Below are 24,785 nucleotides of genomic sequence, written 5' to 3'. Positions count from 1 at the left end.
CTTTGCTTAAAACAAAATCAAAATTAGTTCTCAAGCAATCATGTCACAGGGCTCTTACTGACGTTCTCTTTTTGCTCTTTCTGGACACTCTGTACGACATTGGGTCTGAACAAATTGTTGATTTCCCAACACCAGGTGGAAATATCCTCGATATCTTTACAACAAACAGACCAGATCAAACCAATACCTGTAATCAGTGATCATGACATTGTCTTTCTGCAAGCATCTGCCAGAGTACCCAAGTAGAGACAGGTGAAACGCAAGATTTTACTTTGGAAAAACGCGAAGTCTGAAGAACTCCTAACACTAGTTGCCAACTTCTCCACAGACTTCACCACCCGTTACACAGAATACACAGATATTGATAGTCTCTGGGTCACTTTCAGGGATTTCTGTATAAAGGCTATCGAAGATCATGCCCCGTCTAAAACGACGTCCTCGCGATACAGCCATATGTCAACAGAAACATCAAGCGCCTATCCCACCAGAAGAAGGAGGCATACCGTAAGGCAAGACTCACCGATGACACTGAAGATGTTGAACGCTACAAGCTACTAAAGAAGCGATCACAGCGCGAATGTAAGACAGCATACAACACCTACATTCGTGACAGTATCTCCGGCGAAAAGGGTGGTAAAAGGCTGTTCTCCTACATCAAGGGAAAGCGTTGTGACATCTCAGGCGTGTCATCCCTTAAGAGTGATGGTGTTTCCCACAGCGACCCCAAGATCAAGGCATCCATTCTCAACAGTCAGTTCAGCTGTGTCTTTACTGAAGAGGACCACAGTGACCTCCCTAGCATGAAGAGTGACCCTTACCCAGATATGCATATCAGGGCTCAGACGCTCAGACACTATGGTATCACTGGATCACTCCTCGGCTGGATCCATAGCTTCCTTTCTGGCCGTAGCCAACAGGTACTCGTAGAGGGGCACCACTTAGCCTCAGCTCCCGTCACATCAGGCGTCCCCCAAGGTTCTGTCCTGGGACCTCAACTGTTTCTGCTATACATCAATGACCTGCCCGGTGTAGTGTGCTCCACCACACGTCTCTTTGCAGATGACAGCCTCCTATACAGGAAATTCAGGACACCGGACGATGCTACGGCACTACAGAGAGATCTTGATGCTTTACAACAGTGGGAGCGGGACTGGTTGATGACATTTAACCCTGCCAAATGTACACATCACCAAAATCGAAAACCAGACCCAGTACACCATCCATGGGCATATTCTAAAGGTATTCAAGAATGGGAGATATCTGGGTGTCGCCTTAATAAGATGACCTCTCATGGAAGCCCCATGTCGACGAAACAGCCAAGAAGGGAAACAGGAACTTGGCATTCCTGAGAAGGAACCTTTCAAGTTGTCCTGCTGACATCAAAGATCGGTCCTATACAATGACCGTGCGACCAACCCTTGAGTACACCTCTACAGTCTGGGATCCATATACCCAAGTCTCCATCAACCAACTCGAAGCCGTCCAGAGACGCGAAGCTCAGTTTGTCATGGGAGACTACCACACAAAAACCATAGCCGTACGTCTTTAGAAGATGTTATCTAATCTTGGATGGCAGACTCTGCAGCAGAGACGACAGCAGGCCAAGCTCTACATGTTATACCGCATCATATAAGGCCTCTTCGGCATTACTCCTGACACATGTATACGTGCGCCCAGCTACTACCGCCACTCGGGGCAACAGGGTCAGTTCCATCGTGCCATACCACACATATCACCAATATTTGTAAAAAAGCAAATTCAACTTTGGGATTTTTAAAACGGAACCTTAGGAATTGTGCCCAAGACTGTAGGAAACTTGCATATATTTCACTTGTCCGGTCTACACTTGAGTATGGGTCAATTATCTATGTTAAGGATATCAACTCCCTGGAGAAAATTCAACGCCACGCAGCAAGGTTCATTTTAAAAGACTACCACTCCAGAGAAGATGGGTGTGTTACTGACATGTTACAAAGACTCAACCTGGACATCTTGCAGGAAAGAAGACAGCAGGCAAGACTAATTTTTATTTATAAAATCATCAGGGGTATGGTGCCGGCAATCAACAAGACCAGTTATTTAACACCAGCACTTAATAAAAGACGTATACGTCCTAAAATTATAAGTGACAGCATCAGCTCAAACATCGTTGAAAAATTCTGCTTTAACCACTCAAACTGTTTCAAAGTAAATAACGCCAACTCAGAGCAATATATAGACATTTTTTTTATTAAGGCAGTGCAGGACTGGAATAAACTGAAAGACAATACCGCGTGCGCAGAAACAGTAGAGAGCTTTAAAACAGCTCTCACACATCGTTACTGAACGACCCCACTCACCCCGACGCGTTATACCAGAAGTGGTCCTTTTTTTTGTATGCCCTTTTCTCGTTATTCCGAGCCCCTTAACCGGTATTTCAGTGCTGGTCAGTAACAGCTTTAAAGTTTCAAAAGTGTTTTTGCTTTAGTTTGATACTCCAACATCTAAACTTAAAAAATCCCCATGAAGAAAAATTCTAAAGATTGTTGTAAATGAATAATCCAGGCTTTCACATGATGACCCTAACCCTCTGAAACAGCCAGATTCTTTCTCGTTGAACCGAGACTTGCGATCATTTGTACTAGCTCTGAAAAAATAAGGCTTTTTTTGAAAAAGTTCTTTTCTTGAAATTAAGAACAAATACATTATAGTGTTTGCGGACAAAAAAGTTTTAAAATATGTGGTTTCTGTTTTCTGTAAGAAGGTTATATATTACCCCAGTGATTTTAGATAAGCAAATTTTGTGCCAAAATTTTCTGTTGTGTATATTTCTATTTTAATGCAAGTAATATGCCTCTTTCTCGTAATTCCGAGCCTTCTCATTGATCCGAGCCTTTGGAAAACTTGCACTTGCAGCTATTTCCTGTTTCTAAATTTTATGTATGTTGTAAAAAATCATATGACAGATAAACAAAAGTAAAAAGAAAATAGAATTACTTGCATTAAAATAGAAATATACACAACAGAAAATTTTGGTACAAAATTTGCTTATCTAAAATCATTGGGGTAATATATAACCTTCTTACAGAAAGCACTTATTCTAAAACTTTTTTGTCTGCTAACACAATAATATATCTATTCTTAATTTTAACAAAGAACTTTTTCAAAAAAGCCTTAATTTTTCAGAGCAAGTACAAATGATTGCAAGTCTCGGTTTTAACGAGAAAGAATTTGGCTGTTTCAGAGGGTTAGGGTCATCATGTGAAAGCCTAGATTATTCATTTACAAAAATCCTTAGAATTTTTCTTCATGGGGATTTTATAAGTTTAGATGTTGGAGTACCGAACTATAGCAAAAACTCTTTTGAAACTTAAATCTTCTACTGACCAGCACTGAAAACCCGGCTTAGGGGCTCGGAATAACGAGAAAAGGGCATACTATTTTCTCTTTATTTTTGTTTAACTGTCTTATGATTTGCCACAACATACATAAAATTTAGAAACAGGAAATAGCTGCAAGTGCAAATTTTCCAAAGGCTCGGATCAATGAGAAGGCTCGGAATTACGAGAAAGAGGCATATACCCTACAGATACAGATACTGCCGTACCGATTACTTGCGCCACACTTTCAACATACAGTATGTGTTGCTTAAAATATGCTTTAACATTCACAAGTATGCAATTTCTTGCATTGTTTTCCTTATGTTGAGCTTATTTACTTGTGTTTGTCGGAAAATAGCTTTAATGTATAAGTTGTACGTATCCGACGTTAAAATTGTGTTGTGCTCTAACTTTTGCGCGTGTCTGTAAAAACAAGCGTCTGTGTAATTGCGCATGCGCACTTCCGAACTTCCCACTGTCATAATTGTCAAATATGGCGTCAGACGAAGATAAAGACACACTTTATTGCATTTGTAGACAACCCTACAATGAAAATGAGTTTATGATTGAGTGTGACATATGCAAAGATTGGTTCCACGGAAGGTGGGCTTAAAATGGACTTCAAATTTTCTATATTTAAGGCACAATTTATATGTAGGTCATCTTGTTTTCAAAACAAAGCTGCAAACAATAATCGCAGATGCTGTCGTAATTTTTAAATACAGACACAGTCTGCAAGAGGTCTGATAGATTAATACATTTGCTTATTTAAGTACCTGAATACACCATTGATTGATTGTTATTGTCATGCACACTTGTGTCACATGGCTGCTCTGACACTCTGTTTAGACAAGATAATGAAAACAAAGAATTACGAGGATGCATTTTTTAATAAATGTAGTGACAGTAGATTTATTAACACTTTAGCGATGGGAGTGTCCATCTACAGATCTTGAGGCCCAGGGTACGAGTCCCAAGGAACCTTGGTATTTTCTCTTCCAGGGTTTACTTTAAGGAAGTGGCAATTCTTACGGTTCCGTAGGAATAGCCTCTGAGGCTATTCTTACGGCTCTCCCATAAGAATAATGAAAAGTCCACTGATCGGATTGGCAGAAGCCATTTAACGTACATGTTTTTAGTAAACAGTGAGGTTTTTCTAATGTCCTTAACCAGGGGTCCTGAAATATTTTCAGAGTCTACTAGTCCACGGACAAGTTGGGCCCACAAATCCACTTGTCCGTACCAAAGAAGAACTTGTCCGTACTTTTTAGTTTAAAAAGGGAAGGATCAGCATTATCATTACTAAATAAACAAATAATACAAACATACACTTCTGTTGACTTCTATTTTGACTTATATAAAGTTTTTACGTTATGACTCGAACCATCCATTTGAAAATATGTTATAACTAGCAAACTAAGTGCCTAGAACATCCACTTGAAAGTATGTTATGACTAGCAAGTTTAGTGAGTAGAGAATAATTAAGAACACTTGAACACATGCCATTGACAAAAATAGTCTAAGTATGCCTAGAATTTCTACCCCGGTCCCATAACATTCACTGAATACTGCACTGGTCTTTCAGGGGTCCTGAACTAAGCTGTCCGAGTTGTTAAATGTCAGAACAATCGACTCGAAAAATTAAGCCACAAATTTTTGCTACTAAACTTTTTTACATAGCGCCAACCTAGCTAAATCAAAAATGAATGTAGATAACGGGAATCCCCAGACTGGCACTCATTTTCAACTTCACGGTATAATTTTCCAATAATGATCATTCATTGTAGTAAACCAGTCCACATGCCTATAAATGGCTGCATACATTTTGTTTTGATAATTTAAGGGTCATAAATGTTCACAAACAGATTAGATATTGCCTTTAGGCATGCGGAAATCACAGATGACGCCGATTAGTTTCGTTTTCATAAAATGTTTACCACGGAAATTTTACTTGTCCCCGGACAAGCCAGCTTCTAAAAACTGCTTGTCCGGACCGAGGAATCCACGAATCGGACAACTCGGACAGCTTATTTCAGGACCCCTGCCTTAACCATTAAAATTTAAATGCATTTTTGCTGGAAGTCATTAAAGGGATGGCTCACAGGCATGCAAGGATACAGTGCTTTACGGTATAGCGGATTTTAGCGTACAGGAGGGGTTGATAACATTTGTATTTAGACTTGAATTATTGTATGAATTTTCATATCATTCTTTTGCTGGCATGCAAACAGACATTCTGACATACATTTTAAAAATGTCCGCTTGTTGTGTTATTTTTCATATGTCATCAAATGGAAAATGAAGCTAACTGTAATATGTTCATTTTGATGCATTAAAGAAAAAATTTGCTGAAATTACATATAACTAGGTGGAATGCAATTTTCAACAATTGTTCATTTTTATTTCTTAACAAATAGCATTCATCAACTTTATGAGAATATTTAAGTATACATCCAGTCTAACAGAACACTACGGTAGAAAAAGTAATGGACTTGTAGCCTAGATTGTTGGTAAAGATAATGCTTGTTGGTCAAATATTTCTGTGTTTTGATGACATACTCCTAAACCTTAATGGAAGTGTATTTGTTACCTCTAGAATCTGATAGTTATTAGTAGACAACTGGTGTTTTTTCTAAGGGTCAAATTTGACCCATTCCCCTGTCTGAAAAGTATTTTCTTGTATTGACAAAAAAATCTGTTAAGACCAATAAAAAAGAAAGAAAAATAATTTTATTCTTACCAGAAGTCTTAGTTAATAGATTTAACGTGCTTCACACACTAAAAAATTATCTTATACAGGGCTTGACAAATTTAGTGAAACAACTCGTCTTCAGGGATGGAATTTAGCAGTCGAAATTCGAGTAAGAATAAGAAGTGCGAGTAGAAAATCATGGCATTCGAATATTTTCACGATCATTTTCGAAAATCAAGGGATTCGATCAAACTGTCCTTTTCTCTTTAAAAACTCCTTTTGGGTAGTTTATTTACCAATAATCATGTGACTGCTTGAGACGTTTGTCACTTTATACAAATGTAATTATCGTATATCTTAAGTGTCTAGACAATATTTAATTTCATTTTGGTCAGTGATACGCAAAGTTCTGCAGAAATGGAGAGGAAAATAACAAGTTGCTTTGTGCAAAAAAGGCTCGCGGAGACCGAAAATGCTAGCAACACCAGGGGCAGTGACCTGAAAAAACCTAAAACTTCCGAGTCTAATCAAAAGTCCAAAGAATCATGAGTACTTTGGTTTGTATCGTACTTTTGAAACCAGAAAGTCACCGGCCTGTCCGGACCGTGAACTTTTATATGAAACCAAACAACAACAAAACAATTTAATAAATAGCACATAAACAGCTTTAAATGTAGTGGAACCCATCATTTTGCTAGTGGAAAAAAATGGCACTAGCAAAAACTTGCTAGTGGGAAAAGATGTTAAATTCGATCCCTGCATCTTGCTATACGAGCTGCCTAGAATTTTCACTTCAACTTGTCATGCAGTGTCCGACAAATTTATCATTTTGCCAGAATTTTTTTCAGGTAGCCCAGCATTTTTTTTGTAGTTGCCCAGCAATTTAAACCCCGAAAGTTCTTCTTGCTCTATCCGAACCCGACTTACTGAGATGTGAGAATCAAAAGGGTCTGTAACAGTGTTTGGTAAATAAGTTTAAAAACATCAAAATAAACCCATGTGTTTGTTTCAGTTCCCCAGACACATTCATATCGTAATAGTATATATATATATATATATAGAGAGAGAGAGAGTATGAGAAAAATATATGTTCAAACAGTGTCAAAAGATTAATTATAAACCCGAGCGCTTTCAGCTTTTTAAAAAAGCCTTTTTCAGTATTTATATATCGAACTATACAGGCGGTATTTACGCTGTTGCTGTGTTGTTTTGATTTATGCTACCTTTGAAAAGGGCTTTTTCAAAAAGCCGAAAGCGCTCGGGTTTATAATTAAACTTTTGACACTGTTTGAACATATATTTTTATATATCGAACTATACAGGCGGTATTTACGCCGTTGCTGTGTTGTTTTGATTTATGCTACCCTTGAAAAAGGCTTTTTTAAAAAGCCGAAAGCGCTCGGGGTTTATAATTAAACTTTTGACACTGTTTGAACATATATTTTTTCTTATACTCTATAATTTTATCTTTATGTTCTTGTATCCTTCCGGGATCCAGTGTGTTTGAAAGGCATTTCGTTGATGTTTTTTCTTTAATACCAGAAATAAGAGTCTATATATATGTGAATGACAATAACTGTTTATTTTGATGTTGATATTGTCCAGATATTGTTACAGACCCCTATTGTTAAGAATGATGGAAAACAGAAAAAAGGTCAATATTTCATTCTCTTTATTCATAGAAATTTTAACTGGTACATTTGTACCAATTGACTCTTGTTAAATTTAGTGTTATTTCTAGAGCTCCAAAAAAAGCTTTTCTAGATGTTTACAGTTAAGTATTCATTACATTTATGATCATTGCATTAATTGTGAATACTTATTACTGAATAAAGTTGTAAATGATATCTTCTCAAAACCGTTACCAGTGTTTACCAAGGGTTTTTAAATTACTTTATATTTTTGTCAAAGTATTCAAGTCTTTTGCTTAGAAAATGTCACCAAGGATGTCAACTTATTCATATAAATATGAAATTGTGGAGGGCCTTTAAGTTTGAAACCAAGATCATGTTACAACATAATAAAAAGGTCTGTTTCAGGTTACGTTTTACACTAATATTTATCAAAATTCATGTTGTGTTGATTGGGTCTTTCATCAATATTTCATTAACAGAAACATGTTAAAACAGTCTGTAAAAAAGATATATATCCAAAATATACTATTCGGATACTGGTACACTTTCAGAATGTTGTGTGAAAGTGGTTTTCACTCAGATTACTTGACTCACTAATGTAAACCAGAGATAGTTCCTCAAATTTTGATGTTAATTATCATAAAAAATTAAACTGATAGCTTTTTTGAAGGGATTAATATGGAAAATTTGCATACGACATCGAGTGTTATTAGAATCGTGAACGGACATTCTAAACTCATATTTGCCTTCGAAATTCATTAAAAACTGGATTTTCTAGTTAAAATTACGGTAGGACCAGACTGCTTAGTTATATACTTATTATATAGTAAACAATGGTGTAATTTAAAGCTTGCATGAAGAAATTTTATAGGGCACTTTTCACGTGCTCGGTGATCAGCTGGCCGCTTACGGATAAGTCATTAATTGGCGAGTTTTTGTCGTGTTTTTCCTCTTTTTATGGATCAATACCCTTTATCAATAAATATTAACACTTCAATGATTCTTGTTATTTATGCACTCGCTGTGACGTAATTAGTAGATAAAAAAAATCAGCGGGAAGAGTGAGACTGTTTCTGCAGCTACCGTTGATAATGGGCGGGGTTAAATATAAACTAGTTTGAACCAGTTACGACCGGATAATCGTTACACATGGTCAGTTGTTGTTTATTGCAAGCTGAAATCGAGTAACTGACCGGATAATATATTTGTAAATCAATAATGATCGGGCTACTGATGCTTTAGATTTATGGTTGCCCGGCGGGCTTACTTCCGGATTTTTTTGGTAGCCAGACGAAAATTTCTGGTAGCCTGTGGGCTCGGGGCAATTGATTTGTTGGACACTGTCATGTTACAGTCTGTTCTTGCCTTACCTTTTTATACGCCCGTTTAAAAAACGGGATGTATTATGGGAACGCCCCTGGCGGACGGGCGGGCGGCATCCACAGACTTTTTCTGGAGCATATCTTCTACATGCATAGAGGGATTTTGATGAAACTTGGCACAGTTGTTCACCATCATGAGACGGAGTGTCATGCGCAAGAACCAGGTCCCTAGGTCTAAGGTCAAGGTCACACTTAGAGGTCAAAGTCTTCATGCATGGGGGGATTTTGATGAAAGTTGGCACAATTGTTCATCATCATGAGACGGAGTGTCATGCGCAAGAACCAGGTCCCTAGGTCTAAGGTCAAGGTCACACTTAGAGGTCAAAGGATACAAGAAAGAAAACTTTGTCCGGAGCATTTCTTCTTCATGCATGGAGGGATTTTGATATAACTTGGCACAAATGTTTGAACCACCACGAGGCGGAGTGTCATGCGCAAGAACCAGGTCCCTAGGTCTAAGGTCAAGGTCACACTTAGAGGTCAAAGGATACAAGAATGAAAACCTTGTCCGGAGCATTTCTTCTTCATGCATAGAGGGATTTTGATATAACTTGGAACAAATGTTCACCACCACGAGACGGAGTGTCATGCGCAGGAACCAGGTCCCTAGGTCTAAGGTCAAGGTCACACTTAGAGGCCAAAGATCAGATACAAGAATGACTTTGTCCGAGGCATTTCTTCTTCATGCGTGGAGGGATTTTGATGTAACTTGGCACAGTGATTCACCATCATGAGACGAAGTTTCATGGGCAGTTCCCTTCTTTAGAATTACTTCCCTTTGTTGTTACTATAAATAGCTTATATTGTAACTTTTTCATTACTAGTCGTAGCGAAAAATTGAGACCACTTTTCTGAGTACAAGATGCATGCTACATCCAATTTTGAGGTGTATTTTGACCAATCTCTACCTGGTAAAGATTTTTTTATGGACTTCCATTTGTTTTGGATTTTTTTTTTTTTTTTTTTTTTTTTTTAAAGATTAACTTCCCTTAGTTGTTACTATAAATAACTTATATTGTAACATTTTTATAATTGACAGTAGGGAAAAAACAAGACCACTTTTCTGTGGTACAACATAGATATAACTTTCCAATTTTAGGTGTATTTTAAGGTATCTCTGCCTGGTAAGGAGTTTTTTTTGTGGACTTAGAAAAACAAAAGACTTACAATGATTACTAAATAACCACAAAATTAAAACTCCATTTGCAAGTACAGGTGCTAGAGTAAAGAAATTTGCTGTGATGGGTGTATATTGTGACATTCTGGCACTCTGGTTGATTTTTACAAACAGCATTTGTGTTACCGGCTGTCGAACATCTTGCTAATGCAAACACAATGCCATACCAGAACTGAGGGTGAACAAGAGTTAAGAACAAGAAAACAACTTCAATTTTTAATCCCACAAGTGGTTGGGGGTCATAGGAATGGTCTTCGTCTGTCTGTCGGTAACATTTCGTGTCCGCTCTGTATCTCCTAAACCCCTTGAAGGATTTCATCAAACTTGGATCAAATGATCACCCCATCAAGACAATGTGCAGAACCCATGAGTCAGCCATGTAGTCTCAAGGTAAAGGTCACAACGCAAGGTCAAAGGTTCTAGCCTTCAATTTTGTGTCCACTCTGTATCTCTTAAACCCCTGGAAGGATAATCATGAAACTTAGGTCAAATATCATCTCATCAAGACGAGGTGCAGAACTCATGTGTCAGCCATGTTGGGTCAAGGTCGCAACTGGGGGTCAAATGTTTTAGGCTTCCATTTTGTGTCTGTCCTGTATCTCCTAAACCCCTTGAAGGAATTTTAAGAAACTTTGGTCAAATGATCACCTCATCAAGATGATAATTATGCAGAACTTATGAGTCAGCCATGTCGTTTCGATGTCACTACTCAAGGTCAAAGGTTTGAGCCTTCAATTTTGTGTCCACTCTATATCTCCTAAACCCCTTTAAGGATTTTCATGAAACTTGGGCCAAAGGATCACTTCATCAAGACAATGTACAGAACTCATGTGTCAGCCATGTTGGGTCAAGGTCACAACTGAGGATCAAATGTTTTAGCCTTCTATTTTGTGTCTGCCCTGTATCTCCTAAACCCCTTGAAGGAATTTTAAGAAACTTGGGTCAAATGATCACCTCACCAAGATGATATGCAGAGCTTATGAGTCAGCCATGTTGGCTTAAGGTCAAGGTCACAACTCATGGTCAATTGTTTGAGCCTTCTATTTTGTGTTCGCTCTGTATCTCCTAAACGTCTTGAAGAACTTAAATGAAACTTAGGTGAGTTGATCACCTCATCAAGCCAATGTGCAGAACTCATGAGTCAGCCATGTTGGGTCAAGATCACTACTCTAGGTCAAATGTTTGAGCCTTCATCTCTGCTCTGTACCACCTTAACCCCTTGGGAAGGATTTTAATATGACTTGGCTGTAATATTCCTCTTATCAAGACAGTGTGCAGATTTCAAAATTCACCCCTGCCAACTTAAGGTCAAGGTCACAACTCAAATGTTTAATGGTTCCTTCCAGTACAATCAACCTTTCACTATCCATAACAGTGGCGGGGAATATAGCTGCCTTTCAGACTGCCTTGTAGATCTTTTAGCTGTCTGGCTTATGCATGACTCCGTTTTAATTAGATTTAATTATATTTTGGTAAATGTTCCTCTCACCTGGAGCCAAGTTTTATTGGTATTTACCAGTGGACGAGTGGATTTGTCAAGCCGTGTTATATCTTAATATGGTTTCTTAGATCCCCCCTCCCCCCATTCAGACCTCCTTGGTCTCCACCAAGGAATTCTGCCAAACACACCCACAGATCCCTGCAACAACAGACTATTACAAACATGTGTTCTTCTCATTTTTATGCCCCCGGGATCTACTGATGTGGGAGGCATATAGTGATTGTCCTGTCCGTTCGTCCATCCGTACGAGGTTAACCAAATGGGACCGTTTCGTCTAGCATCAATACCCCTATCTAGAATGACTTGATACTAATGCAGATGTAACCTGTGACCATTCCTCATCTTCAGACATCACCTGACCTCAGTTTGACCTTGAACTTGACCTCGTTTTGGACTTGGGTTGCTTTGTATCGACAAGGATGCCACGGGGCATCAGGCATTTATTGAACGCAGCTCCTTGTTTTTTGTTTATTTGAATTGATCTCACCCTCATCATGTTCCTTTCCTATTGCTTTGAGCGATTCGGTGCAGCAATTAGGTACATTGTACTTGGCTTTATATTAAATACCATAGCCTTACCTGCCCACTATTAATAAATTTAAATTATTACACTAACTTTTTATGTTCCATTTTTCATCGAAATTTCTGTGTGACTTGACATATGAAATGTTTTTATATATTTATATATTTCAGCTGTGTTGGTATTCTAGAGCATCAGGCACCAGATATAGAAATCTACCACTGTCCAAATTGCCAGACAGATCATGGACCTTTAGTCTGTAAGTCTGAAGTTACAACATGTATTTTCAATTTTGTATTCTTACTACATTAAAATTTTCCTCAATTCTGATATTCTGGTTTAGTTCAGTCTCATTGTGAAGGAAGTACAAAAGTTTATCTTGATTAGTTTCAACACCTACCCCTCACCACTGTTGGTTCAGAGTCTGTGTTTTGATGTTAGAATGTCATCCAGCTCGCTTACGAAAGGTCAGTAATTCTATCTAGCAAAGTTCCTGAATTGTGGCCAGGGCACTCTTTTGGCCGTTTTTGTGGCCGAATATGGGCCCCATTCCCCTCATAAAATAGTATTTTTTTCCCTTTCTCAGAAGAAAATTCCCCTCGAAAACAAAACAAAAAAGAACTGTCTTTCAAGTGGTTATATTATAGTGCCTCTTAGGAAGGTTACTGCTCAGCTGCAATATAGTTACATTTGTTATAAATGATTGAAAACAGTATTAGTAAGTATACATTTGATAGAAATGATTGAAAAACAGTATTAATAAGTGTGAAAAGTAGTAACATATATAATGACTAAAATTCTCCTTTTCGTCTTAAAACAACGAAAAATTGCCCTTCCTGTGGGTATGGGTACCTGTCCCCAAAAGTTGGGGTCCTGGTGGCTGACATGTCTTATAAAATTTCACTTCCTTGGGTTGATAAAGTACAATGTTTTACTGTCAAGTTATTACATTTGCAAAGTGTCTCTTGAAACTGCACACCCACTTTCAGGGTGAACTTTTTCAGCATGATTTGGTATAGAATGACATTGAAAATTAAAATAAAGTGAGTGGATCAAATTGGTAAGGAGGCATGAAAAATGTTGATTTTCTCCAGTATTTAAAAAGTGTTAAAACAGTTCATTACCATTTCTGTTATTTATAGGGATATCTTTCAAAATTGCTACAAGTTTGTGACTCTGGTTAATTTCACAGTGCCCACATTTTATATTTTTTGAGAGAGAGAAAATGTTCCCTTTAAAACTGAATATTTTGTTTAAAAATATAGAAATTTCACAAGAACCTTATGATCAGTAAGGACGTTTTTCATTTTCAGTAAAACAGAGAAGAAATTGGCACAGACATGACTACTCAGACAGTGGAGCCACAAAGGTGAGCAGTTTACCTAGAAAGTAGACTTCTTGTTACAAACAGCTTTTGATGAATATTAGAAAAGTAATGGTCTCTCATGGCTTAATAACTTTCATTGGTTTGCTGATTTATGGATTAATGTTGAATGACATAAAATGGGAAATCACTATTCTGTCTAGAATGAAATGAACTCATGTTATCTTAATCTTTTGTCGGTTTTTGCATTTTTTTTTTGTCAGTAAAATGTTGCAAGGTGAGACCTAGCAATCTATAGTGCTGTTAGTATTCAAACAAGATAAACATTCTAGAAAATCTTGATATAAGCTCTTTTCTTATTCTAGCATAAAACTGCCGTTTAAATTTTTTCAGGGGTTGTTTTAAAAGAAGAATTAATGTCTCACAAGTTTGCTTTGAGCCTATTAACACAATTTTTTTACACAACAGTAGATAAATGTTTTGTGTCAAATTAGCACATAATTCAAATGACAACAATGTAACCAGACAGTGCTGATGTTCTTGTCTGTGTCAAAAACATTAGAGGCAGTTTATTCAAGTTTTTTTTTTTTTTTTTTGCTTTTTAGCTCACCTGAGCACAAAGTGCTCATAGGCGAGCTTTAGTGATCGCCCTGTGTCCGCCGTCCGTCGTCAATAATTTGACTTGATGTACATAATTACCATAATGTCTTGTGTAATGATTACAATAAAATTAAACTAAATAGGTCAGATGAGCTATACAGGGCCTTCATGGCCCTCTTGTTATGTTTTATGCTAGAATAAGATGAACACGTGTTTCTTATTTGTTAAAACATCAGCAAAATTCCTTGAGATAAGTTGGTACTCTCACCGTACAAAGTCAAGGCATTAGTATTCAGCATAGATTGTAACATGGAACCACATTATTTCTGAGAAACATTGTGAAAAACTGCAGGGACAACAACATTTGATTCTGACTTTCTTACTAGATTTTGTCGGCTATGTTCTACTTGTTTGTATAATGGTTCTATAGAAAATTATGAAATTTTTCCTGTGACTCCATAAGGGCTCGGGGGAAAATCTAGGCATATTGCATCCACTGATCTGTATATTTTAGATAGCAAAATGCTTCCTGATAACTATATATTATTGTTTACAAATTTATCTTTTTCAGGCTGTACAGACTGGGACTGTTGTGTTTATCAAAGAATTAAAAGGAAGGACTTTTCCCTCGTTGGTTCTTTTTTTTGTTACATTATACTGCACATGTATTTAATCACATTTATTAACTACAAAGAAATTCTTGCTGAAATAAAATACTGAAAATGTAGACTTTTAATTTTCAGAAGCTGATATTCATCTTAAAGACCCTTTGATTTCACACAATTTTTATTAACATTTCAACATTATAGCCATTATTGTATTGACAAATTTGAAGTAAATTTACTTGTCCTGATGTTTGTGGAATACAAGAACATCTTGTTTGCAGGGTATCATTTCAGTGTGAAATTTTAGTTTTCAGTTACCAATTAGCAAAAAATTATTTTATTTCAGAGCTGATGAAATACCTTTGTTGCGATTGCCTGGTAGTGCTATTGGCAAGACATATTTTGACAAGCATGGTTTCGATATTCCATTGTTGTTTGAAAGTACAGAAGACCTTGGTATGACATTACCACCTCCCACTTTCACCATTCAGGATGTGGAAGATTATGTGGGTAAGTCAGAGCTTATTTTAGGTACTAAGATTTTTGAATATTGAAAGTTTATATGGCACTGTACTGCAGTTCCTGGACTCCCAAGACAGTATAAATTGAGCCGTGCCATGAGAAAACCAGCATAGTGGCTTTGCTACCAGCATGGTTCAAAACCAGCCTGCACATCCGCGCAGTCTGGTAAGGATCCATGCTGTTCGCTTTCAAAGCCTAATGGAATTAGAGAAACTAATAACAGACAGCATGGATCTTGACCAGACTGCGCAGATGCGCAGGCTGGTCCGGATCCATGCTGGATGCAAACCCACTATGTTGGTTTTCTCATGACACAGCTCAATTCATTTTGAATGCCTTCTCTTGCTTATTTTGCTGACATTCTGTAGGAAGACTCTGTTGTACTATATTTGGTCAGAGACTTTGGTTTTTCATATTGAGTACCATCTTATTTCATTGTAGTTTTGCTGAAGGAAGTTCATACATTGAAAGAAAACATGATTATGAGCATTGTGTTTTAATAGAAGGAGAAATGAGCCATGCCATGAGAAAACCAACATAGTGGGTTTGCGACCAGCATGGATCCAGACCAGCCTGCGCATCCACACAGTCTGGTCAGGATCTATGCTGTTCGCTTTCAAAGCCTATAGCAATTAGAGAAACCGTTAGCGAACAGCATGGATCCTGACCAGACTGCGCAAATGCGCAGGCTGGTCTGGATCCATGCTGGTCGCAAAGCCACTATGTTGGTTTTCCCATGGCGTGGCTCAAATTGTTTTAATGAAGGGAAGATGAAGACATGTACCAGATATACTAGATATTGAAAGTTATGACCTTATCGTAACTCTTAGTGCAAAATGCTAGCTAAGATAATAATTCTGTCATTCAGTGCTGGTAAGGAATCATTCCCCAAATTGGCAAATCTTTGAGAGTTTTGATGAAACTGGTATGGTATTTTGTGTTATTGAAGAGCTTTAAGTTGCGTCTCTGTATGAAACAGGTTCAATGAGAGAGATTGATGTTATAGATGTATCGAGACAAGAGGACTATAAAATGTTGATGAGGGAATGGACAGACTATTACAACAGTCCAAACAGAGATAAAATCTTCAATGTTATCAGTTTAGAGTTCTCAAAAACCAGGTATGACAATAACAGGATTTGAGTTTGAATGAAACAATAAAATGGCTAGAGCTTTCATGTACATACAGGATTTCAAAAATCAAAAATTTCTAACACACTAATTAGCTGGATGCATTTAAGATACGCTTTCAGAACCTAAATCTAAGGTAAGAAATGTGTAGAATACATGTGCAATTCATAAGGAGTTTCTGGCATGTAGGTGTAAATGCAATATGCATGCATCTTGAAACTCAACTTCGGTGTTTTTAGCAGTGGAATGTTAAGGCTTAGAAATACGCCTTGAGAAACAAAAATGAAACAACACCAAATCATTGAAAGAAAGAGTTACTTAACTCGAAAATTGAACAGCATGTAAAACATGTATATTACTTTACGAAACAAGTGTCAGTATACTGATATAAACATTAAATTCCAAAAAAGGACTACCTAAAGGGGCCCCACTTCCGGACAGTCAGACGCCTTTAAAAACACCATTTTCAAAGAACTGTTACACATGTACGTTTTGATGCATTTGCAATAGCGTGCGAGTGGTGAAATTTCATATAACAAGGTGGAAGACAGTTTTCAATAATTGTTTATCTTTTATTTCTTTACAAATGGCATTCATTTTCAAAGGGAGACAACTTTTTCTCAAAGAATACTTAAAATATTTGGAAAAAATGTCTCCCTTTGAAAATGAATACCATTTTGTACTTAAAATATTCGGAAAAAGTTGTGTCCCTTTGAAAATGAATACCATTTCTAAAGAACTAAAGATAAGCAATTGCTGAAAACTGTGTTCCACCTTGTTATGCGAAATTTCACCACTCGCACGCTATTGCAAATGCATCAAACGAACATGTGTAACAGTTCTTTGAAAATGGTGAGTTTTTAAAGGCGTTTGACTGTCCCGAAGTGGGGCCCCTTTAGGCAGTCCTTTTCCGTAATTCAATGTTTCTGTCAGTATACTGACACTTGTTTCGTAAAGTAATATACGTACTTTACATGCTGTTCAATTTTCATGTCAAACAACTCTGTCTTTCTATGATTTGGTGTTGTTTGATTTTTGTTTCTCAAGGCCTAATTCTAAACCTTAATGGATGCTGTATCATATTCTACTTTGACTGTATAATATCCCAAACAGAAATTTAAAGTTGTGATTGTGTTGGGAATCAGTGTGAATATTTCCAACCAGATCATGTTAATACTGTCACACTGTAAAAGTAATCATGTAAACATATTACAGATTTGTTACTATTTACATGCATGTAGAAATAGTTTTATTAGAAAATGACTATCATTAGACTATTTCTAGGTGCCAAGTCATATACAGTAGAATTTTGTTTGCTTAAACTCTATTGACTGTAAAAATCTGTTCGAGTTATCGGCAGTTTTAGCCATTGAACATGTACATTATATAGAGATTCTAACGGGGCCTGATGATGATTTCCAGCAAAAGGTTGTGTTCGAATTATCCAACTTAGGGTGAATTGTAGGTTGTCTGTAGCTTTTTGATTGGTACTATTGATCAGCTTAAAATTGAGGACAGATTATTTTCTTCAACTTTTTTCATCTGTTTTATATATATTTTGATATAAATTGATATTATATTAAGTTGATAATCCCTCACTTGGTAGGTTGTCTGACCTGGTTAACGTACCAAGAGCAGTGAGGGAGGTGAGCTGGGTATCTAATGGAGTCTGGCCAGAGACGCTACCTGATGACTGTACATATACGAAACCTGAGGTACACAAATACTGCCTGATGGGTGTGCGAGATAGCTTTACAGATTTCCATATTGACTTTGGTGGAACTTCTGTTTGGTATCATGTGCTCAGGGTAAGTTTTTAACTTGCATCTGTTTTTGAAGTTTTTCTGTATTTGTGTTTACTTAGATGGAAAATTTCAAAGTGTGGAACCAGATGGTTTTTTATTGAGTCGGCTGACAAGTCCTTGCTATCCAACGATTCTCTAAATGGACCAAATAACACAGTAAAGGGATGTAGTTCCATTAGATTTCTCAAACTTCAAACAGTTCACTGCATGAATGAAGTTAAGTTGTGTCAATTCCCTTTGCTATGACCAATATACGATGTAATATGTCATATTAATGACTTGTAATTGTGCAATTCTCGAATGTAACTCATTAAGCATGAATGTGCATTTTAAGAATTGGGCAGGCTTACAAAGCTTGGGTAACATCCAGCGAAAGACAAAAAATAGTTCCAGCAGGGCTCCAGATAAGATGCGTATTAGCGTAAATTACGTATAGAAATAATGCAAATACGCATGTCTAATAATTTCTAAGCGTATATTAAATTACAGAAACGCACACAATGCTTTTTTAAAAACAAAATCTGAATCGTCTGGATGCGTTAGGTAACATAGCCGATCAGTCTTAATTCTCCCACATTGAACGTAAACATGCATCGTATGATTTCTATAAACTTTGCGTGGGTTGAATTTTGCAGTCAGTAAACAGATAAATTATCGGAAGAAGAAGCTCTTACTGGTTTGTTTAGTTACTACTGATATTAAAAATGATTTTAATTCTTATTTTTCGAGAAATAAACAAATCGGCAAAACATTAAATTGTATTTTCTTGTAGTTTTTGAAATCAAAAGTAGATCGTCTATGTTTGGCGAAACGAAACAACTTTTTTATGAAAAGATTTAAATAGTTTGCCAAACCATTCTTATATATGTCTGGATTGGATCTCTTCTGATGTATTTAAAAAAGAAAATAATGAAAGAAAAACTACCTGTCAGAAAATCAAAGCAGACATTTTACGACTGCAATGTACATGTAGTTTTTATTTATCTATTGTTGACAGGGAGAGAAAGTTTTCTTCTTGATTCGTCCAACAAATGCTAATCTATGCCTGTATGAGACATGGCTTAGTGCATCCAATCAAAGTGAGCTTTTCTTCGGCGATCAGGTTGACAAATGCTATAAATGTGTTGTCAAACAAGGACACACTATCTTCATACCAACTGGATGGATCCATGCTGTCTTTACACCGATAGATTCCCTTGTTTTTGGAGGAAATTTTCTTCATAATTACAACATTCCTTTACAGCTTGAGTAAGTTTTCAGTTAAATAGATATGTTTCGTATACATGTGTTTGTATGGTTAAAGATGGCTATGGCAGTATATTCAGTCATTGAAGCCAAAAATAATAATTTTAAGATAATTACTCTTGAACAGTTGGTGTTGAAGTTAAAGTTAAATACAAGAATACGTACATTCCAATAGACTAGGTGAAATTACCTGAAGTCTGTCACTTAGAGTAGTTACTTTAAGACAAATATTTTAATGTGTATGAATCATACATTTGATATATTTCTATAAAGTTATCTGCATAGTTTAAAATCAGAAATGTTGAAGAGTTAATTTTAGATAAAATTCAGCTTAAAATTAAACAGAATAGGAAATATCAGAAACATAGCTTTACTGATTGTTATACTAACTATTGGGAATATACCTTATGCAGAGGCTTTGATGAATAAAATGATTTTTTTTTATTTTCATTATTTGCATTTAAAACAGTGAATAAGGAAATTACTGGTAGTTATTTCTGTGATAATCACAAAAATATATGTCCGGTGCATACATTAAAGGTGATTGATTTTTCAGTTAATGTGTTTCACTCAGATAATTGATTTTTTATCTCTTTTTACATTTTGATCAGGGTTTATGCAATAGAGAAACGGGTGAAAACGTCAGAGAAGTATCTGTTCCCTTCGTATGAAACAATTAATTGGTATGCGGCAAAGCAGATCCTTGACACAATGAGAGGTAAAATAGTTTGTTGCAAAGTTTGTATATTTTCATGCCCATTTTGGAAAAGGAAGGCATTATATTGTTTTCTCTTGTCCGTCTGTCTGCTTGAACACTGGTTTCTGATCAATTATTGTTATTAGACAACTTAGTTACCGTAACTTGCTTGCATATTGTCAGAATTATGGCCTTTTTAGCTCGACTATTTGAAGAATAAGTAGAACTATCCTGCTCACTACGGCGTTGGCACCACACCTTAGTTAAGTTTATTAAACCAGTCCATATTTTGACAAAGTCTTTTGAGATAAAGCTTTGAAACTTTCAACATACGTGTACCATCACCATGTCCAGTTTTAGGCAAGAGTGCATACCTTCATCAAGGATTTTGGCTGAATTATGGCCCCATTTAACTTAAAAAGCTTGGTTAAGTTTTTCATTTTTAGCATTGTTTATTATAACAGTCCCTATCTGTAGGCTAGAGTACATAACTCTGTCAACTATTTTGGCTGAATTATGGTTCTTGTTGGACTTGGAAATCAGTTAAGTTTTTCATAACAGTCCATTTTTAGCTCACCTGAGCCAAAGGCTCATGGTGAGCTTTTGTGACCGGTCAATGTCCGTTGTGCGGTGTCAGTCGTTCGTCGTGTGTCCGTCAACATTTTCGAAAAAAATCTTCTTGAAAACCACTAGGCAGAATTACACCAAACTTCACAGGAATGAGCCTTGGGTGGTCCCCTTTCAAAATTGTTAAAAGAATTTCATTCCATACAGAACTCTGGTTGCCATGGCAACCGAAAGAAAAAACTTTAAAAATCTTCTTGTCCAAATCCACAGGGCCTAGGGCTTTGATGTCTGGTGCGTAGCATCATCTAGTGGCCCTCTACCAAAATTGTTCAAATTAACCCCCTAGGGTCAAATATGGCCCCACTCCGGGGGTCACATTGTTTATATAGACTTATATAGGGAAAACTTTGAAAATTTTCTTGTACAAAACTACATGGCCTAGGGCTTTGATATTTGGTATGTAGCATCATCTAGTGGTCCTCTACCAAGATTGTTCAAATTATTCCCCTAGGGTCAAATATGGCCCCGCCCCGGGGGTCCCAATTTTTACATAGACCTATATAGGAAAAAAAGTTTAAAAAACTTCTTGTCTGAAACCACAACACTTAGACCTTTGATATTTGGTTTGTAGCATTGTCTTATGGTCCTCAACCAAAATTGTTCAAATTGTACCCATTGGGTGAAAAGAGGCCCTGCCCTGGGGGTCCCAAGTTTTATATAGACTTATATAGGAAAAAGCTTTAAAAATCTTCTTGTCTGAAACCATACGACCTAGGCTTTTGATATTTGGTTTGATGCATTGTCTAGTAGTCCTCTACCAAAATTGTTCAAATTATGCCCCTCGGGTTAAAAGAGGCCCCGTTCTGGGGTCACTTAGTTATTATGCGAGTTATAAAGGAAAAATACTTTAAAAAATCATCTGATCCTATTTCCAAGACTGTTTAATTATAAACTGTGACCTTGACCTACAGACCTACTTTCTTTTTTTTTGAAATACAGCCTTTAAATTTTGATGACATACACAGTTTTGCACACAAATCGTAAAACTGAATTTCATTGACCATGAATGTGACCTACTGACTTTCTTAATATTTTATCATGTGTTTGACATTTGAAACATGTAGCTCATATTACTCAGGTGAGCGATCCAGGGTCATCATGACCCTCTTGTTTGCCTATGGCTTTGAAACTTTGACCATTTGTTTACCATCATAGTCTACATATGTAGGCAAGACTACATAGCTAGGACAAGGACTTTAGCCTAGTTATGATCCTTTTTTGACATAGAAACACTATACACTTAAGTTAAACTATATTATACACTCAATGCATGCGGAAATCAAATAGTTGGGAATTAATGTAGATGGAACTGTAGTGTATTTTAAAGTGGTGTCGATTTAAAGTATCAACTTCCAGTGCGGAGTAAACAACAGAAAGGTCTCTTTCTATGAATGTAAAACGTGAACAAACATACACTTTCTTAAACCAACTAAAATGAACCCCAAAACATAGATAAAGGTATATTTAAAATTCTATTGGATTCGGTACTGTAGCAAGGGTGAAACCAAAGCAAGCCATGGGAGAGAAAAAAAAAAGAAGCACTGGAATGCTGAATATTGAAACTGGATTGAACTGCATACAAATTCATGGGGGTTACACCCAATAATATAAAACTGATTTCTGATTTTTCACATTTACAAATTCTCAGTAGGAGTAAAATTACTCTTAGTAAATTTCAGATTTTACAATTTTACTCATTCACAAAAATTATGATACATAAATACTCACAGGCCCAAAAAATTATCTGGAGCCCTGCCCAGGATTATGTAACATTACAAGAATATTATTCAGCATGTGAACTTGTGCTCTTTTGGTTTTGAAGGCTATATCACTCTGCCAGACTTAGTCAAAAATATGCATAAGAGGGCATAAAAGTTTGTGTCATACATAGAATGTGTTGCAAATATCTTTTGAAAAATTGCCTAGAGTTTTGCAAGACCAGGGTTATGGCCCTTGACTTTAGTCAAAAAATAGAAGTTTGTATCAAATGTATCTCAAAATGTACTTGACCTAGAGTCACAAAATATTAGAAGATTGTTATATGGCATGTGAAGTTGTGCTCCTGGTATTCTCTTTAGGATTTCACTCAGTTAGGCCAATTACAGTCCTTCACTTAGGGAAAAATACACATCAAGTGCTTAAATGTTTGTGTTGCATATATCAAAAGATATTTCACCAGGAGTCATGAAACCATGTACAGTCACAGGAGTGGGGAGCACCTGTGTCCTATTTCCAGACATTTCAGGATAGTTTTAAACACAGCAACAATTAAATTGTCCGAAAAGTAGAGAAAAATGGGTTTAGAAAATACATCCAGTTTAAATGTTGTAAGAACTTTGTCAAGAAGTTTTTGGTATTGACACCACCACCCAGTTGTTTGAAACATTAACCAGCTGTTAAACTAACGGCCTGTTAAATTTTGATTCAAAATATTAGGCATGATGGGACCACTAGTAGGATGTTTTAATTTTAAAATACTGTAAAGATGTTTTAGTGCTCATAATTATTCTTAAATTTATCATAATATGTTTCACTAAGTCTTCTAAAATGTCGAAATGTAACTCTAAAAGTTAATCGACCGTTAGCTTAATGGCCTGTTAAAGTTTCGAACAACTGGGCCCCGGGCTCAGTAAACACATGTTTAGTTCATCTCATGAATGTTAATTATTTCACAGTATTTGATTGCTTACTTTTTAGATTATATTGATGAAGGCAAGAAACCACCAGCATATGTATTTGAAGGTGCAAAAGCACTTGTATTCCATCTAAGATCATGGACGCAGAGAAAAGACGTAAGTTGTTTTTACATGTCTTCTAGAGGTTTATTAGCTCTCTATATATATATCTAATATGCGGTGGACTGTCATAACCAGTTAACATTTCAAATCAATGAAAAAATATGTTGGGCCTTTTCCGAGATAGAAAATTGAAATGGAAATATTGTTAAATGAATAAACATTGGTTGATTTTTATTTGGTGTAATCTTTAAGTAAATTTTAATTATGATACAAAAAAATATTTTGTTGTTAGCATCTAAAGTATAAATTGTTTCAGTTAAATGTATATTGCATAGTTCCAGGCATTTGACTTAAGGGTAGTTGCTTACCTGTATCAAAGAGTAAAATTATTACCTGAAAATCAAATGAAAAATAGAAGTTGACATTTGCATATCTATACCCCTAGTATATGGTGGTAATTATATGTCACTATAATCATCTGTATAAAATATTAAAATAGAAAAAGAGACATTTTAGTGTCAGAGAAATATAATTTAAGATTCTAAAAATTAATTTCTGATATCAAGTTTTAATTGTATGTTAATAAATTTCCTTGGTCGTCAAAATATATTAACCATCAGTATGATACATTAATAATCAGGTCTATCTGCATTACGTGTGCATCCTATCTGTGGCTTGTGGCAGTAATGTAATGGTAGACTGGTCAGATCTGATATTGCTTGGAGCTGTCTCCATGTGAAATACAGCCCGCCCGCTTAGCTCAATAGGTAAGAGCGTTGGGTCTACGGATCTCGAGGTCGTGAGTTCGATCGTCGGGTGGGGCGTATGTTCTCCGTGACTATTTGATAAACGACATTGTGTCTGATATCATTAGTCCTCCACCTCTGATTCATGTGGGGAAGTTGGCAGTTACTTGCAGAGAACAGGTGTGTACTGGTACAGAATCCAGGAACACTGGTTAGGTTAACTGCCCGCCGTTACATGACTGAAATACTGTTGAAAAACGGTGTTAAACCCAAAACAAACAAACAAAAACCATGTGAAATACAGTCTTGATTCTTTGCTACATCTAAAATAATTTAAATATTAATGTAGCTTTTGACATCTCTCTGTTAATTTAGGAAATGCCTTTATGTATATATACTTTACGAATGTCGAAATACTCCTTCCATCTTTGAAATGCTAGATAGTCTTGCTATATTATTGAATTGTTGTTTTTTCTCTTT

At 36.3% G+C, this 24,785-nt stretch overlaps 1 protein-coding gene across 2 annotated transcripts in view; it reads left to right on the top strand.

Annotated features, from left to right (window-relative positions):
- The first annotated feature begins 3,824 nt into the window (after window positions 1–3,824).
- Window positions 3,825–24,785, top strand: part of LOC123529570 (lysine-specific demethylase 7B-like) — a 61,522-nt gene continuing 40,561 nt past the window's right edge. Inside the window, exons 1-10 of one of the 2 annotated variants that reach the window (XM_045309942.2) lie at window positions 3,825–3,962; window positions 12,439–12,524; window positions 13,579–13,634; window positions 14,761–14,819; window positions 15,141–15,304; window positions 16,296–16,437; window positions 18,054–18,255; window positions 19,250–19,500; window positions 20,109–20,215; window positions 23,519–23,613. In XM_045309942.2, the coding sequence (XP_045165877.2) occupies window positions 3,853–3,962; window positions 12,439–12,524; window positions 13,579–13,634; window positions 14,761–14,819; window positions 15,141–15,304; window positions 16,296–16,437; window positions 18,054–18,255; window positions 19,250–19,500; window positions 20,109–20,215; window positions 23,519–23,613 (1,272 nt within the window). In that variant the 5' untranslated portion in view covers window positions 3,825–3,852. The remainder of the gene's footprint in view (window positions 3,963–12,438; window positions 12,525–13,578; window positions 13,635–14,760; window positions 14,820–15,140; window positions 15,305–16,295; window positions 16,438–18,053; window positions 18,256–19,249; window positions 19,501–20,108; window positions 20,216–23,518; window positions 23,614–24,785) is intronic. The other variant, XM_045309943.2, reaches the window with a different exon arrangement.

Source organism: Mercenaria mercenaria, chromosome 13 (assembly GCF_021730395.1).
Source record: "Mercenaria mercenaria strain notata chromosome 13, MADL_Memer_1, whole genome shotgun sequence".
Taxonomy (NCBI): domain Eukaryota; kingdom Metazoa; phylum Mollusca; class Bivalvia; order Venerida; family Veneridae; genus Mercenaria; species Mercenaria mercenaria.
This window is presented reverse-complemented; position numbering and strand designations above follow the sequence as displayed.